The sequence below is a fragment of the Jaculus jaculus genome, chromosome 15, assembly GCF_020740685.1.
Source record: "Jaculus jaculus isolate mJacJac1 chromosome 15, mJacJac1.mat.Y.cur, whole genome shotgun sequence".
Taxonomy (NCBI): Eukaryota; Metazoa; Chordata; class Mammalia; order Rodentia; family Dipodidae; genus Jaculus; species Jaculus jaculus.
Window position 1 is genome coordinate 33022733 of NC_059116.1, and position 18302 is coordinate 33041034.

The 18302-nt window shown below is 52.8% G+C and overlaps 1 protein-coding gene across 4 annotated transcripts; it reads right to left on the minus strand.

The window, feature by feature from the left end:
* Positions 1-10244: 10244 nt before the first annotated feature.
* Positions 10245-17780, minus strand: Plpp2 (phospholipid phosphatase 2). 4 transcript variants are annotated; one of them, XM_045135402.1, is made up of 6 exons: positions 17712-17780; positions 15593-15744; positions 15155-15429; positions 11876-11933; positions 11437-11613; positions 10245-11226 (listed from the first exon to the last, which is right to left on the minus strand). In XM_045135402.1, the coding sequence occupies exons 2-6, from the start codon at positions 15626-15628 to the stop codon at positions 11077-11079; spliced, it is 696 nt and encodes a 231-aa protein (XP_044991337.1). In that variant the 5' UTR covers positions 15629-15744; positions 17712-17780; the 3' UTR covers positions 10245-11076. The 4 variants fall into 4 exon arrangements, with proteins under 4 accessions (XP_044991337.1, XP_004654912.1, XP_044991339.1 ...); XM_004654855.2 differs by having other exon boundaries at positions 17671-17767; XM_045135404.1 differs by lacking the exon at positions 17712-17780 and adding an exon at positions 17180-17278.
* Positions 17781-18302: the final 522 nt, after the last annotated feature.

The following is an 18302-nucleotide window of genomic DNA, read 5'->3' on the forward strand; positions in this document are numbered from 1 at the left end:
TGCATCCTCGTTATGCAACTGCCCAACTGTTACATCAAAATCCCAAAGTACAGCAGCATAATTCCATACAGATCTCAGTAGGAGCCACTCTGCTGCCACAGAGACCTCATGATACCACTTCTGGGTTTGGTGATGTCACTCTGGTGGTTTAAAGTGGCACATTAGTGAAAGGTGGGGTCACAGTGCAGCCTTGTGATACAGCGTTGCATTTGGATGTCACAGTGAGCATCTGTGTAGTGAGCTAGGAATTACCATGTCACAGCTGAGTTTTATGGTGATCACATTGTGACCTGAGGCCAGGGCCTGTTGCAGTAACAAGCGGTTTTATAGTGGTGGAACTGTGATGTTACGTAGGTTATTGTGACTTCACTCTGGGGAGTTTTGACGCCACAGTGGGGAAATGGAATATTACATTTGAGGATTTTTAGGTGACAGTGGGGTATTTTGTTGTCACAGCAGGGTTTTTTAAAGGCACAGTAAGTATTGTGTCACAATGAAACACTATAATGGAAAAGTGAGATGTTGTGATGTTGCAGTGAGAAATTGTGACAGAGTTCTGCATTGGGACATCACAGTGAGTTTTGTTATGCCACATTAGGGTACTGACTGTGATATCACACTAGGACAATATGATGTCGTGCTTGGGTATTGTGATGTCACATGGGGCTTTGTGCTGTCACCGTGGGGCATTATGATGTCATAATAGTGCAGCACTATGATGTCAAAATGTTACATTATGTTGCTAAAAGGAACATTTGATGTTACAGTTATTGCATTGTCATTATAAAGTACTTTGACACTACAGTGTGGCATTGTTACATCATGGTGGGGCACTGAAATGCCACAGGAAGCATTATAATGCCCCAGATGGATATTATTGTGTTACCTCTTGTACGACGTCATTGTGGGGAAATGTGATAGCACAGTGATGATGCATGGTGTAATGCTAGGGTATTATGATGCTATAGTGCTATAGTTTGAATTTTGGGGGCTGGAGATATGGCTTAGCAGATAAGGCGATTGCCTGTGACACCTTAAGGACCCAGGTTCAATTCTCCAGGACCCACCTAAGCCAGATACACAAGGTGGCACATGCATCTGGAGTTCATTTGCAGTGGCTGGAGGCCCTGGTATATCCATTCTCTCCATCTGACTCTCTCTCTCCAATAAATAAATAAGTGAAAATTTTAAAAAGAAGTAACATGTGAATTTTTGAGATACAGTGTAGCATTGTGATGTCACAATACTGTACTGTGATGTGCCAGTGGGACAGTGTGATGTGATAGTAGACAACTGTCATATGACAGATCACCGTGATGTCACAATGGGAATCATGATGTCTCATTGGGGGGGTCTGTGATGTCATAGTTGGATATTGAGGTGTCACAGTAGAGCACTGTGGTAATGCAGTTGGTCACTGTGATGTCACAGTGAGGCACTGTGACAACACTGTAAAGAACTGTAATGTTGGGCTGGAAGGACAGATCGTCAGTTAAGGCATTATCCTGCAAAGCCAAAGGACCCAGGTTCAATTCCCCAGGACTCACGTAAGCCAGACACACAAGGTGACACATGCATCTAGAGTTCATTTGCAGTTGCTAGAGGCCCTGGCACACCCATTCTCTCTTTCTCTCCCTCCTTCTAATAAATGAATAAAAATAAATAAAATTTTTCTTAAAAAATTGCAATGTCAGCTGGAGCACACCTTTAATCCCAGCACTTGGGAGGCAGAAGCAGGAGGATCACCATGAGTTTGAGGCCATTCTGAGCCTACATAGTGAATTCCAGGTCAGCCTGGGCTAGAGTGAGACCCTACCTCGAAAATCAAAAAAAAAAAAAAATTGTAATGTCATATCATATCAGGCATTGGGATGTCAAAATGAGAACCTGTTTTATATCATAATATAATATATATATATCACAGTACAATATTCTGATGACATAGTGTGGAATTGTTATGTCACACTGGTGCATTCTGATGTCACAGCAAGGCACTGTGATGTCAGAATATGGTTTGTAATGTTCCCATTACACTTCGGTTTCTTTTTTTTTAATTTAATTAATTTATTTGTTTGACAGAAAGGGAGAGAGAGAAGTAGATAGAATGGGCGTGCCAGGGCCTCCAGCCACTGCAAACAGACTCATATGCCACCTTGTGCATCTGGCTTTATGTGGGTGCTGGGGAATTCAACCTGGGTCCTTAGGTTTCACAGGCACTGATCTTAACCTATTTTGGAGAGCTTTATGGTGTTCTAATTTATCTTGTCACCTTCTGCTTCTCCCCCTGCCCCCACCAAGAAAGAAATGTTACTGCAGCCACCATCGCCCTCACACATAGTCAGTGCCTTGTCGTGGTTAATTTAGTTTAACCTAAGTCACCAAACAGAAGGGAATGGGAGTGGATGTCCTTAGGGGTGGACATCACCCAAACACGTGCTGGTACACATGGACACCTCTTCCATACAGACATACACGTGTTCCCTGGAAATACACATGTTCCCTCGACCACCCCGTTTATGTTTCTTATGTTGCATCAGGAGGTTGTTATATCATGTGTGGCATTGTGATGTTATATTTGGCATCATGGTGTCACAGGTTGCTCTGTGATATCACAGCAGGGTATTGTAATGTCACAATGGGGAAACTGTGATGTCACAGTTGGGCATCGGACATCACAAATACTGCCAGGCACTGTGAGTTTCTCAATAAAATAGACCAAAAAAAAAAAAAAGGCAAAAAATATTGTGGCCATGGAGATGGTTCACTGGGAAAGTCCTTGCCATGTATGGCAGTTTAAATGTCTGGCCCCATAGACTCAGGCATTTTTTTTTTTTTTTTTTTTTTTGGTTTTTCGAGGTAGGGTCTCACTCTGGTCCAGGCTGACCTGGAATTAACTCTGTCATCTCAGGGTGGAACTCACGGTGATCCTCCTACCTCTGCCTCCCGATTGCTGGGATTAAAGGCGTGCGCCACCACGCCTGGCTGACTCAGGCATTTTGATTAAACTTCCTACTTGAGGCCCCTAACAGGCAGATCCTTGCTATGGCAGGGAGTGTGGTGGTTTGATTCAGGTGTCCCCCATCAACTTAGGTGTTCTGAATGCTAGGTACCCAGCTGATGGATATTTGGGAATTAATGCCTCCTGGAGGGAGTGTGTTGTGGGGGCAGGCTTATGGGTGTTATAGCCAGTTTCCCCATGCCAGTGTTTGGCACACCCTCCTGTTGCTATGGTCCACCTTATGTTGGCCAGGGGGTGATGTCCACCCTCTGCTCATGCCATTGTTTCCCCCTGCCATTGTGGAGCTTCCCCTCGAGCCTGTAAGCCAAAATAAATCTCTTTTTCCCAGAAGCTGCTCTTGGTTGGGTGATTTCTACCAGCAATGCAAACCGGACTGCAACAGGGGCATGTTACTGCAGGGTGGGGGTCAGATCTTCGTCCAGCCCTAAGGTGTGTGGAGAGAGCAGTTTGAGCTCTAGAAATTTGTGCTCATTTGTAACTGCTGGTTTTGATATCTGCTGGCTGTGTGGTAATGCCTCTCTGCTTGGATCAGTGGAAGGGAGCCAGCTCCTCCCACCACTGATGATATTCCCCTGGATTTTGTAAGCCTGAAATAAGCCCCTTTCCTGCCAGAAACGGCTTCTGGTTGGATGTTTGTCCCAGCAATAAGAAACTTGACTGCAACACCATTCAAACACTAGAACCTGAGTTCAATCCCCAACAGCCATATACAATACTGGGTACAGTGGCCTGTATCTATCATCCTGGCACAGGGGAGGTGGAGGCGGAAGGATCCCAGGGGCTCACCGCCTAGCTTATCTAGCCACATGGACTAGCTTCATGCCAGCGAGAGACCCTGTCTCAAAAGAGGTGGATGATGTTCCTGAGGATGGCACCCGTTTTCCCCTGGCCTCCACACACATGTGCACACATGAACGCACACATGCACACACCACACACAAAACAGAAAGAAAATGCTGGTGGGTTCCTTGACCCTTCCCCTGGAAGGTATGGAATCAATCTTTCAGAAATCCAGGCAGTGGTAGATAGCAGTGTGTTGTCTAACCTGAGCCTCCACATCATTTCTGCTGCCTCCGTGCTGTGAGAAAAGTGAACCACCGCAGCAAGACGGAGGGTGCCCTTTCCACCTGGGCTAAGCTGAGTCCACAGTGTCCTCCCCAAATTCTTTGCTTGTTTGTTTGTTTGTTTCGGTTTTTTGAGGTAGGGTCTCATTCTAGCCCAGGCTGACCTGGAATTCACTATGGAGTCTCAGGGTGGTCTTGAACTCACAGCAATCCTCCTACCTCTGCCTTCCAAGTGCTGGGATTAAAGGCGTGCGCCACCACATCCAGCTTCCTTCCTTCCTTCCTTTCTTTCTTTTTAGAGGCAAAATCACTAGACTGGCCTATTTTTATGTGAGAGAAAGGGGGGAGAGACAGAATTGGCCCACCAGGGCCTCCAACCACTGCAATCAAACTCCAGACACATGCACCCCCTCGTGCAAGTGTGTGACCTTGCACGCTTGCATCACTGTGTATCTGGCTTATGTGGGAACTGGAGAGTCAAACATGAGGCCCTAGGCTTCACAGGCAAGCGCCTTAACCACTAAGCCATGTCTCCAGTCCTCTTCCCAAACTTTCACCAAGCTCCTCGGCGGCGGCATCACTCCATCCAGTGGCCAGCGTGCCCCAGGCAGACCAGAGGTGGCACCATAAGGCAGTTAAGGCCTCAATGAAGAGGTGCCCCATCAACTTGCACCTCGCAGGAGCATGAGATGATAGGCAAGAGCACAGCAAAGCCCCTGGCTCAGCTCCCAGGTGGTGGACAGGTGGCTCCCTCACCTGTGGCTCCCTCCCAGGCTGTTCCTGAGGAGAAGGCTCCAGGCCTCGGGTCACAGACATAGGCTGTTAGCAGGGTCCGCAAGCCTTCCTGGCCTGGCATCCTGGGGAGGCTGCACTTCCGTGCTGGTGTTCCTCGTGGCACTTACACACGTTTGTGGGCTTCTGGATCGGGGGTTATCAAGTTTGTGGTTGTCACAAAGTGAGTTCTTGGTGCACTGAGCCCCAGCATATGGAACCGGGCTGTCTCCAGTCGGCAACCCCGCTGCTGAGAAGACCCTGACTCTTGCCCTCCTACAGAGGCAGAAACGTGGAAACAAGCGGTCTCTTGTCAAGATGATGAGCACACGCCAAGCTATGGTGTAGGGGTCACAATCCACGCTGTCGGGACCCAGCCCGGCTCATCCTGGGGGAGTGGGCAAAAGCACCTTAAGCAAAGAGATCACTGTTGGCCAGTTTGCTAGGGCCACCTTCATAAGGTGCAGAATGTGGTGTGACTCACACAGAAGTGGGGGTGGGGGAGGGGAGGGAGGGAGAAAGGGAGGTGTGTGTCACCACATACCTACGAGGTCAGAAGACAGGCTGCAGCCCCATGCACCACAGCTCTTCTTGCTGACCTGACATTCTCTGCACTCCGCACAGGGTCTGACAAGGCAGGGTGCAGGGGCCTCAGGGACATTCAGAAGCAGGTGGGCCCTGGCCTTGCGCCTTGAGGTAGGGTCCCTTATTCCCTGCTGAGTATGCCGGCTGGCTGGCCCGCAAGCTTCTGGGGATTCTACCATCTCCACCTCCTGAGCGCAGGATGACAGGTATGCATTGCCACACCTAGATAAAAAAGAAATGATTGGCTGGGTGTGGTGGCGCACGTCTTTAATCCCAGCATTTAAGAGGCAAAGGTAGGAGGATTGCTCTGAGTTCAAGGCCAGCCTGGTGCTATAGAGTGAGTTACAGGTCAGCCTGGACAAGAGCGAGACCATACCTTGAAGAAGGAAGGAAGGAAGGAAGGAAGGAAGGAAGGAAGGAGGGAGGGAGGGAGGGAGGGAGGGAGGGAGGGAGGGAGGGAGGGAGGGAGGGAGGGAGGGAAGGAAGGAAGGAAGGAAGGAAGGAGGGAAGGAAGGAAGGAAGAAAGGAAGGAGGGAGGGAAGAAAGGAAGGAAGGAACGAACGAACAGAGGGAGGGAGGAAGGGAGGGAGAAAGGGAGGACAAGGAAGGGGGAAGGGAAGGAGGAAGAGAAGAGGAGGAGAAGGAGGGGGGAAGGGGAGGGGAGGGAAGGGGGGAAGGGAAGGGAAGGGAAGGGAGGGAGGGAAGAAATGTTTTATCTCATGACTACGAACCCCAGGTGTCTGCAGAGAGGCTCCCTGACACCCCTGGAAGGCTCTGTCCTTATCTCACCCAGTGTCTGCATTACTGATCTTCAGCTCAGTGTGACAGAAAAGGTTATTCAGTCACACTATAGCCTGGGACAAATCCTTAGAGCCACTCAGACAGGGATAGTGTGGTTCGAATGTACACCAGAGTCTTGTGTGTTTGAATGCTTAATCCCCAGACAGTAGCACTGTGTGGGAGGGTTGTGGAGCCTTTGAGGGGTGGAGCCATGCTGGAGGAAGCGTGTCACTGGGGACAGGCTTTGCAGTTTTATATTCCAGCCACTCTTGTTCCTGCTCAACTCTACTCCCAACTGATGTGAAGATGTGATGCTTGGCTGTCTGCTTTGTCAGGTTTCCTCCTGCCCACCATGATGAAATGTCCCGGTGACACTGTAAACCAGAGAGAAATCCTCTCCTTCCTGCAGGCTGCTTCTGACCAGGGCTTTTGTCCCAGCAATGAGAAGAAGCCAAGGAGGAAGGGGAGTGCACCCAGCCCCAGGCATGGCATGGGTAGGTGGGATGGGAAGTGCAGGAGCAGGGAGGGGAAGCTGGAGGAGAACCACTAAGAAAGAAGCCCAGGGGCACAGGAGACCTGGCAAAAGTGACCCAACAATTCTGATGGGCCAAGGTGACCCAATAGTGGGGAGAGGGTTCTTATGTGATGATTTTTTAAAACTTTTTCTCTGCGCTGGAGAGATGGCTTAGCAGTTAAGCGCTTGCCTGTGAAGCCTAACGACCCCAGTTCAAGGCTCAATTCTCCAGGACCCATGTTAGCCAGATGCACAGGGGGCGCACGCATCTGGAGTTTCTTTGCAGTGGCTGGAGGCCCTGACGTGCCCATTCTCTCCCTCTTTCCCTCTTTCTCTCTCTGTCACTCTCAAATAAATAAATAAAAATGAACAACAAAAAACTTAAAAAAAAAAATTTCCCTATATTTATTTATTTATTTGAGAGGGAGAGAGGGGAAGAGGGAGGAGAGATTGGGCACGTCAGGGCCTTCAGCTTCCACAAATGAACGCCAGACACATGCGCCACTTTGTACAGCTGGCTTACGTTGGTTCTGGGGAATTGAACCTGGGTCCTTTGGCTTTGCAGGCAAGTGCCTTGACCACTAAGCCCTCTCCCCAGCCCTGATTTGTTTTGTTTGATGAGTCACTTCATCCATCCTCTTGCTTCAGTCTCCCCAGTGCTGGTGTCTGACAGGTCTTCCTTGCAAGGTGGCAGCAGGGAATGATGTCTGTCAGGATGTGAATCCATCTTGCACCAGGAGCCTTCCATCTGTTGGGGACCAGCTGGAACCAGGGGAACCTAGTTGGTCAGGACATCGCTGCTGCCAGCAAGACAGCAATCTGCCAGAAACGTAGCTGCTGTTGTGCTCAGGGGTAGAGCTCCCTTCCTCGTGTGGAGGTGGGGGCCTGCTCAGAGCCCACAAGCTCCCTGACTTGCACTGTCTGGTGATGGCATGGGAACCTTCTGTTCCTTACCTGGCCATTTAAGGCTGGAGGAATGTGCTGAGCCAGTCCTGACTCAATCTCAACCTGTTCCTTGTCCCAAGGATCTGCGGGGTCCACAAGGAGCAACCCCCACCCCCCTCCATGGATACAAGCTAAGAGACAGTGAAGTGTGGCACTCAGGGAGCTTCCCTGAGCCTTCCCCCAAGTATCCTGACCCAGCCCACACAGCATCCCTGTACCTCAATACCCCAGAACAGTTACTGTGCTGGTTTGAATGAGGTGTCCCCCACAAACTCATGTGGACTGAGCGCTTGGCGCCCCAGCTGGTGGAAATTAGTTTGAGGCCTTCCTGGAGGTGTGCTGCTGGGGGGGGGAGGACCTTAAGGTTTCTTGGTCTCCAGCTTGCCAGTGTTAGTCATCTCACTCTTCTGCTGCTTTTGGCCAGCTGCTCATGCCACACCTCCCTGCCACCATGGAGCTTCCCCTTGAGTCTGTAAGCCAACACAGACCCTTCCCTCCCACAAGCTGCTTTTTTGGGTCAGGTGATTTGTGCCAGCCACAGGAAGGCAACTGCAACAATAAAATTAGTACCAAAAAGTGGGGTCCCTGCTGCATCGAATCTAACCACGTGGGCTTTTGGAAGTGATTTGTGAAAGGAATGTTAGGACTTGACATCTAGGCAGCACTGAAGGCAGGGCTTCACGGACCATCCTGGTCAGAGTTGAAAGACCTGGATGCACTAAGAACTATGGACTGTGAGGTCTGGTTTATGAGAAGAAGAAATCACTTTGTCCAGGCTGGGCTAGATGCAGTGTGTGTAAGAGGCTTGCTGCATTCCGCCTGCATCCTGAGAACTCGTGCAAGATCGCGCCAACAGAAACAGACTGGTGTGGACAAAGCAATATGGCACAGGAAGTTTAGTTTCAGGCTGGGGACAGCACCATTTCAGCTTCAATTATTTGGGAGATTACAACCGTTGAGACCAGACCAGCTATCCTGCATTTGGGCAGCAGGGGAAAAAAAACCACAAAGACTCTTTTGAAAGGGGCCTGAATGCTGAAGGAGTGTTCTGCTCTTCAAAATCAGCTTTATTTCCCCTGGATTAACAAATTTGGTAGCCCTGCTGGTACTATGGAAGTATAGCAAATACAGGAAAAGTCAGTGGATGTGTAACATGGTTTTGTTTTTTGAAATAAGAGTCTCACTCCAGCTCAGGCTGACCGGGAATTCACCATGTGGTCTCAGGGTGGCCTTAAACTCACGGCAATCCTCCTACCTCTGCCTCCCAAGTACAAGTGCTAGGATTGAAGGTGTGAGCCAACACGACCAGCTCACATGCTTTTTTGTTCTGTTTTGTTTTGTTTTGGTTTTGGAAATGGCCACTAGGGGATGTGAGTTAGGCTTGTTGGGGTCCCTGCATAGAGGCTTGGTAGAGCCCTGAATTGTGGTTTGCTATGTAGACTCAAGGATGTTTTGGAGAAACCAGGACTATAGAATGGCTGCTTAAGAAAGCTACCAGCCCAGGGTGGAGTTTCTCCCAGGTGGTGAGCAGAGCAGCTGGAGGGGCAGAATTGGAACTCCAGACACTTTGTCACTGGTTACAGATGTTGAACTTGAGAGCTATAGGATCTGATGTTTGACCCATTTTATATATTGTATTGCTTCAATCTTTCCCCTTGCAATGCCCAATGCCAGCTTTTGCAGTGTCAATGTTTATTCTCTATGTGTGGGTTTTTTTGTTTGTTTGTTTGTCTTACAGCTAATAGAGATCTTAGACAATGGGGGTGTCTGAACAATATTGGTATTGATAAAAACCATGGAGAGTTTTTTACAAAAATATTTTATTTGTTTGGGAGAGAGAAAGAGGCAAATAGAGAGAATGGGTGCACCAGGGCCTGTAGCACTGCAAATAAACTCCAGACCCATGCATCAGCTTGTGCATCTGGCTTTACATGGGTACTAGAGAACTGAACTCTGGTCCTCAGACTTTGCAGGCAAGCACCTTGACTGCTGAGGCATCTCTCCAGCCCAAAACTATGGAGACTTTTAAAGTTGGACAGAAAGCACTGCATTTTACATCATGGATGGCTGTAAGTTTATATAGGGGCCAGGTGTGGAATGTGCTGGTTTGAATGAGGTGTCCCCCATAGACTCATGTGGTCTGAGTGCCTGGTTCCCCAGCTGGTGGCAATTAGGTGAGGCCTTGCTGGAGGTGTGCTGCTGGGGGTGGACCTTCAGGTTTATTGGTCCCCAGCTTGCCAGTGTTGGTGGTCTCAGTCTCCTGCTGCTGTGGCAGAAGTAATCCGTACCCTCTGCTCACTATGGAGCTGCCCCTTGAGTCTATAAGCCACAATAAACCCTTCCCTCACACAAGCTGTTTTTTAGCCGGATACTTTGCGGCAGCAACAGGAAGGTGACCGCACCAGTCACAATGGCTGTGAAGTCACCCTCACCCCAGCACAGGACACCCAAGCCAGTTTCCACCCCAGATGCTACAGACCAGATGGGCAAGCACAGCTTGGGTCAGAAAGGTGGACACGAGGTACCAACCTACCAATGAACCTTAAAAATCAGCACTCATAGCACAGCCATTTGGTCAAAATTTATGAGTCATCCTCTCATTGAAAAACTGAATGCTCTGAACAAGTGGGGGGTGGAGGGGTGCCAGCCCCAGGACCCACTCCCAAAGGGGGAACCAACCCCAGAAGCAACTCCCCAAAGGCAGTGCTAATCCAGGATCAACTGCCCAAGGGTGATGCCAAGCCAGGACCCACTTCCCAAGGGGGGTAGCAACCCAAGACCCCCACCCAAAGCCCAGCCACTGTACAGTATGTGGGAGGGAGGGAGAGAGGGAAGGTCTCTTATTATGTGAGGAAGACTGGCCACCGGTCCTCTTCATGGGTGAGGGGTCATAGGACTTGGGCATGAAGTGTCCATATGGTTGAGGATAGGATTCAGAAGGGGAGGACCTCACCAGGGTCCCAGGGCAGACCCAGGTATCCAGCTGCATGGGCAGCAGAAGCCCTTGATCACATCCAGGCTTTCAGCCCAACCACCTACCCATGGCAAAGGCCACACTCCCAACAGGGCCCTCTGAGGGAGTTAACCCCAAGGGCTGACTCAGCCCACCCCTGGGTGCCATGCAGTGAGTCAGAGGGCATGGGCCCTGCAGAGAGGCCCTGCCACACGGAAGCACAGTCCTCAGGGCAAGGCAGAGGCTCTGGGGCTGTCTACTGACACACACGGCATCTGGCACAAGGAGTGAGCACGTGCCTTCTTGGGGCGCCGAGCTGCACGGACAGGCCCTGCACACCCGCAAGGACGGCCAGGCACCCGGGACCCCAATGACTACCGTGAGCTGGGGATCCGGAGCGGGCACTACCCAGCCAGGGACAACCAAGGACAGGGTGGCTTCCAAGTCAAGGGGAGGACACCGGGTACCCGTAGTGGCTGGGGTCCGCCTCGCCGAGGGTCAACGTCAGCGACAGGCTGGGCTTGCGCTCCGGCTCCTCATCCGCCGGGCAGGGCAGCGGGGGTCGGGACTTGAAGAAGTCTGAGACGTAACGGACCTGGGGAAGGGAGCGTGCCAAGTTGGGAGAGACAATGAGGTCCTGGGGGACCCAGACGAGATGGACCACAGTGGCTCCTAAGCAAAAGGAGCCGGGTTGGGAGAGTCAAGGCTCTCGGGAAGGCCAAGGAGAGAGGTCCGGTTCCAGGGAGCATTAGATTTAGGTTGGGGTGGGGTCCTGCAGGACCGGGTGGTGGGGAGCAGGGCTCACCGTGAGACCAGCCACCAGTGCTCCCTGCAGGAGGCCAATGAGCACGTCGCTCCAGTGATGCTTGTGGTCGGCCACGCGGGTGTAGCCCACGTAGAGGGCGAAGGCCACGAGGAAGAACTGGACTGTCGGCCGCAGCAGCCGAGCCCACTTCCAGCAGAGCCGCGCCTGCACGTACAGCTGTGGGGGCATCAGCTGGGGTATTCGGGGCACCCTAGCCCCACCATACAGGGATCAGTGTGGGGGGGAGGACAGCAGAGGTCACTGAGGGGCTGCAGAAGGCAGCAAGAATAAACGGTGGTCAGTGGAGGGCAGGCGGAAGAGGTGAGGGTCAGGGGCTGTGAAACCCCCGCTGCCTCCCATGAGCTCTACTGTGCAGCTGGGGAGACTGAGGCCCAGGGTGAGCCGGCTGAGGCTCCCTAGAACGCGAGTCAACACTCACCGCCAAGAACAGCATGCAGTACATCCCGAAGGAGGAGTGTCCTGAGTAGAAGGAGAGCCTGAGAGGAGGAGGAACAAGAACAGCAGGGGTCAGTGAGGGGCAGCAAGGGGACATGGTCAGTGGGTGGGCAGCAGGGGAGAGCTGGGGTCAGCAAAGGACAGCAGGGCTGGGCAGGAGGCAGCATGGGGGACAGTGGTGGGCAACAGGGGAAAATGGTTATGAGAGGGGGCATCAGAGGACAGCGAGGGTCAGCAGGGACCAGTGGCAGAGAGCTGGGGTCAGTGGGGGAGCTCAGTGGGGGCGAGCAGGCAGCTCGGAGCTGGGACTGCCCTGGGTCTAGGTGGTGGACTTGGGATCTCTAACTCCACACTTGTCCAGTCTACAAGGCTTTAGGAGGGGGTGTGCACTGCCCAGCTGGAGATCCCCCAATCCCCACCCAGTTCCCTGGCAACAAAAGGGATCTTAGCCATGTGCAGACACCGAGGAAACACTCACACTGTCACATACAATCCAGAGGACAAGGGGAGTGTAAGCAGCTCTGAGAGAAGCTGGAAGCCACATTGGGGGAGGGAGTTTGGGGTCTCAGCTCTATGCTAAGGGAAGGCTCTGCGCAGGGGAACGTCAAGAGCCTGGCATGCACACAGCAAGCACCAGTCTTTGGGCTCTCTCCTCACCACCCTTCCAGCTCCTGAAGCAGACACCAGCAAGACCAGTGGGGGACAGTTACTCAAGTCACAGCTGTACTGTAACCTTGGACACTGCTGGGAAGGCTAGTGACCCCAAGGGGCTTGTCACCACCCCACTGAACCTCACAGACATGAGTCCTATTGCTGCCTGAGGGAAAAGAAGGTTGGGAGACCCAGGATAGCCACAGCACTCCCGTGGGGCCACTCCACAGGCCAGCAAACAGGATGAAACGGAGGAAGAGCCTGGGGCTCCATCACCCAGAAAACGAGAGAGAAATGTCAGAGCCCCACTGACCACTCTGCCAGCAGACCCTCTGAACAACACAGCTGAGCACAGGCCTCCCACCACTGTCAGGGATGCCTCAGAGTGGGCTGCTGTCCTGGGATGGCTGGAACATCTCATGTGATTACACTAGAATACTCAAGGACCACCAGACATGGCGAGAGGGGTGGTGGTAGAGACACACCCACACCTTTGATCCCAACACTCAGAAGGCTGAGGTAGAAGGACCACTGTGAGTTCAAGGCCAGCTTGGGACTTCACAGTGAGTTCCACATCAGCCTAGGCTACAGTGAGACCCTGTCTCAAAATAATGATGATAGAAAGAAAAGAAAAAAGGGGGAAAAAAAAGAATATTAGAGGCCTGGGCAGATGGCTCAGTGGTTAAAGGTGCTTACTTGCAAAGCCTGTTGGCCTGGGTTTGATTTCAGTTCCCCAGTGCCTACACAAAGCCAGATGTACAAAGTGGTGTGAGCAACTAGCATTCCTTCGCAGTGGCAAGAGACCGTGTAACACATACGCATGTATGCATTTGTGCATGCATGCATGCATACGCACATAATAAATAAGGAACTGGAGAGATTGCTCAGTGGTTAAAGTGCTTGCCTATAAAGCTTAATCACCTGGGTTCAAATCCCTAGCACCCACCTAAAGCCAGATGCACAAAGTGGTGCATGCATCTGGACTTCATTTGCAGTAAATGGAGGCCTTGGGGCTTGCTCTCTCTCTCTCTCTTTGTCTCACTCTGTTTGCAAATGAATATTTTTAAATAAAATTTAAAAAATAATACAAACATGGTTGCCAGGTGTGGTGGCGCACGCCTTTAATCCCAGCACTCAGGAGGCAAAGGTAGGAGAACTGCCATGAGTTCAAGGCCACCCTGAGACTACATAGTGAATTCCAAGTCAACCTGAGCTACAGTGAACCCCTACCTTGAAAAAAAATCAAAAATATAAAAAATAAAATAAATAAATAACATGGGTTATAGACTCTAGAGGTAAGTTCCTACTGTTCTTTGGCTAAAATAGAAGGCATGCCCAACAAAAAGTCTTCTAAATGTCTATGTCTACCTCCTTTGATCCATGGTGCTTTCACTGTTGGTTAGAAAATCTGCTTTTTACAGACAGCAGCAAACACAGAAGAGACCCAACACTCCTCAGTGCAAGAAAGGAAAGCCGACTACCCAGCAGGAGACAAGCCGTCTCTGTTCAGGGCCCAGGAGATGTCACAGAGGAAGAGGTGGATTAAATATGGGCTCTGCTAGAACCTCCTCCAGGGGGATGGCAGTACACCTTGGGGAAAACTCATTAAAGCATAAAGAGAGAGGCTGCTGAGCGCTCACTACCAAGAGAGACTTCTAACACGTCCTTCCAAGGTTCAGGGAACATGGGGGGGGGGCAGAAAGAAAGTAAGAGCCACAGGGTAGGAAGGAAGGTACATTTATGACCACAGTAGGGCCCTCCATGGAATGGGGATGGAGGCAAGGGAACCTAAACATATATAACCTGATGGAAATATGGTCATGATGCCATGTGTTCCTAAAGCAAAGGTCACAGCTTAAAAACAACATGGAAAACCGGGCATAGTGGCACACGCCTTTAGATCCCAGCACTCAGGGGCAGAGAGAGAGGAGGATCGCCATGAGATCAAGACCACCCTGAGACTACATGGTGAATTCCAGGTCAGCCTAGGCTAAAGTGAAACCTTACCTCAAGAAAAAAAATTATTATATATTTATATAGTAAGGCTATTGTATTGAAGAACCCTGTCATTGCTTATGCTTATGAGTGATTACAAATAAAACTGCACAAACACATTAAAAAAAAAACCATGGAGCCAGTCGTGGTAGTGCACGCCTTTAATCCCAGCATGCTGGAGGCAGAGGCAGGAGGATTGCTGGGAGTTCAAGGCCATCCTGAGACTACATAGTAAATCCAGGTCAGCCTGGGCTAGAGTAAGACCCTACTTCTAAAAACTAAAAGCTAAATAAATAAAAGACTCTCCAGCAAAGACAGAAGAGGAACCAGGAAGACACTCTGAGCCTGGTGTGGTGGCGCACACCTACCACCCTCAGCAGTCAAGAGGCTGAAGCAAGTGGATCAGGAGTTCAAGGCCAGCTTTGAACCGGGTCTCAGAAAAAATAAAATGTCAACCTAGTTGTGAAAACTACAATATTCAAAGTGGAAAGGCACTGGAAGGCCTGGTGGCAGATCAGTCTGCAAGCAGGGACGCTAGATGGTGACCTCAGAGGAACAAGGAGATGAGGGAGTGGCACCACACAGTCCATGCTTCTTGCCTGGCTGAGGCACCCACCTGGCCTCGGTGACATTGGCCACACTGCCCCTGCACACTTCCAGCTGCACATAGCCTGAGCAGTTGACCCGGCTCCAATCAGGGTCACAGACGGCCAAGAAGTTGGGACGCAGACGGCCAATCATGTACTTGGCCAGGTCAGTCAGGGATTGGCTCACAGCCGCCCCGAACAGGAAGGTCCCCAGCACCTTGTAGAGGGCAGCCAGGTAGTTGTTGAAGTCGGAGCGTGAGTAGAGGCGCTCTGTGTACACGAGGTAGGCTTCCCCTGCCGAAACCTGCCAAGGGAACAGCTGCGGGGCCTGTCCTCCTGTGGGGGTCAGCCGCTGGGGAGCTGAGCCCTCCACACCCCAGGGCAGGGCTGCCCCAGCCCCAGCCCCCAACCCCCGGCCCGATGCTCTGCAGGCAGATCTCCACACACTCCCAGCCCTCCTGCCTTACGAGGATGGTGGTGGCTGTGATGATCACACCAGCCATGAGCCCATGGGTGATGGTGTCTGGACGGTAGGGGTACCGGATGGAGTCGTCTTCACAGAAGAACCCTCTCTTGTAGGGCGCATTCACCAGGGTCAGGATCACAAAGGGCAGAGAAGCTGCAGGAAGCCAGGGCGGCACATGGTTCACCTTGGGAGGTACTGTGAGACCTCGACACCTGTGCACACCGCGCATCCATCTTGACCTCTGGGCCTCTCAGCCAAGTCCCTGCAGAAGTGGCTCTGAGGCCAGGGCATCCTCAAAAGAACCCAACTCCTCCCAGGCATGTGATTCTCACACCCTCGGGCTTCCCTTCTGTTAAGGGAGCAGACCCTGCTGGCACCAAACCCCGGGCCTTGCCACATGCACTGATCTTGTCCTTACTTCACAGCCCCTTCCCCTGGCTCCTCATGGCTCCTGTCCCCTGTGGAATTACATAAGAGCACCAAGGGCCCTGCTCTGATGGGGAGAGGCCCCTGGAGACTGTTCAGTGTGGCAGGGTAGGTGTGAATGTCTGTCAAAGCAAGTCTGAAGGACTGCAGAGGCTCCAGGGTCCCATGTACAGGAAAAGGCAGCTCCAGCCCCTGCCACAGGAAGTAATGGGAGCTACAACCAAGCCCTGGGAACCTGGAGCCCCAGGACCAAGGGTGGCTGGGAGGCAGGAGCAGTGACCAGGGCAGGGTGTGGGCAGTACCCACCCCACAGGGCAGGGGTACAGTAGAGACTCAAAAGAGACAAAGCTACGCAGGTGCCCTTTGCCCCTGAGCAACAACTGGGTGTGGGAGGTGTGACTCTTTGGGTCTTGAATGCCAGGAGGGCACAAGGAGGCAGGCCATCCCGTCACCCTGAAGTGGGCAAGCTTAGGAACCGGTACCTGGCACGGGCTGGGCCATCCCGTGCTCAGAGGGGAAGTGATCAAGGAAGGCGAGTCCTAACACTGACTGCAAGAAGCTCACAGGTGGGAACAGAAGTGACGGTGTCAGTAGGAGTGCGGCTTTGGGAGAGGACTGTCTGGTAATGGTCAGAGAACGGGCCCAGGAGGAGGAGCGATGATCAGAGGGGGTGAGAATGGAGAAAAGAGGAGGTGGAATGGTCAGGAGTAGAGATGGATGGATGGTCAGAAGGATGAGGTGGGTACATCAGTGGAGGAGGTGAGAGGTTAGAAGGAGGTGCTGAGGTGGTCAGAAGGAAGAGGTGAGGTCGGGAGGAGGAAAGGAAGAGAAGAGACAGGAGAAGGGGTGCTTTGAAGATGGAGGTGAGTCAGCTCTAAGCAAATTCCCGGGCTGAGCACTGGTGGAGAAACAGGTGTTCAAGGCCTGGCTCGGGCTGGGGCCCAGGGAGGGGCTGGAGAGCTGGACAGGACAGGAGAGGGTGCAGGCCAGGGAGAGCTCTTGGGTGTAAAGGTACACTGGGCTTGTCACCTCGCACCTTCAAGGGTGTCTGAGCACCACAGTCCGGACCATTCTGGAAAGCTCTTCCCACCAACATGCAGGTGCCTCCTCCCCGTCCCACACCGCCCCGTCGCTACCTAAACCCTAACTAAGCTAACTCCACCTTCAGGCACTCGGCCGGCCGTCTGGGATGGAAACCCAACTTGCCAAGCCAGGCAACCACTTGGGCTCTGCCCATGCGGTGTGACCTCCTCCAGGTGGCTCCGCCTTTCGGGCCCGAGACGGAAAGGTGTCATGCTCGGTCCCTCAACGCCTGGCACACAGTTGGCGCTGCATAAATGTTCCAATTTTAAACAGCACGTGCACTCGGGCTGGGTGCTCGCTAGGGCCTCCTCGCTGTCCCGGGCCCGGGCAGACGCGAGCGCAGAAGCAGGAAGCTGGCGGCCGGAGGGCGTGGAGCCGACGCCAGCTCGCGCTCCGGTCCCGGCCCGTCCAGTCCCCGGAGCAGGTCTGGGCGCAGCCCGCTCCCGCTGGACCTTGCCCAGGGCGGGTCACCGCTCCCGGATTCCCGCTGCAGGACCCCCGCGCGGCGCCTCCAGCGGGCGGGGACGGGACGCGGCCACCCGAGGGTCCCCGCAAACCCGCGGCTCTTACCGACCAGCACGCACAGCACGTCCAGCAGCACGAAGACCCACCTCCGCTCCATGCCGCTCCAGGTCCCGGCCTCGGGGTCACGTGTCCTCGGAGCCGCCCGGCCGGGGCGGGGCGGGGCGGGGCGCGCGGGAGGGCGGGCTCTGGGCTTCTCGCGGCGAGGCGCCGGCTCGGAGAGCGCATTCACGCCAAGACCCCGGACATGGAGGGGCCGGGATCTCGGGGCTGGGAGGAGTCTCCAGGATGGGCGGGATCTCGAGTGAGAGGAGGGGATCCCGGCTGGGTGTGTGTGTGGGGGGTCTCGGAACAGGAAAGGTCTCTGGCATGGAAGGGGGTATGGAGGCTGAAGCAGGAGGGAGATAAGGTACTGGGGAGGGGGTCTCGGACTGGGAACAGATTGAGGGCTGGGAAGGAGCCTCGGAGATGGGAGAATCTCGAAGCTGGACGTGAGATGGGGAAGGTCTGCTTATTGAAAGGTACCACCAAACAGTGGCATCAAGTCAGTGTCACCCAGGCAGTGGGCAGGGTTGGGGGTCCCCACAGGCCATTGGCACTCAGAGTTGGGTCACACCTACAGCAACCAGGACAACACTGAACTAGCGCGAGAAGCGTCCGGGGCCTCTTCAGGAAAGGGC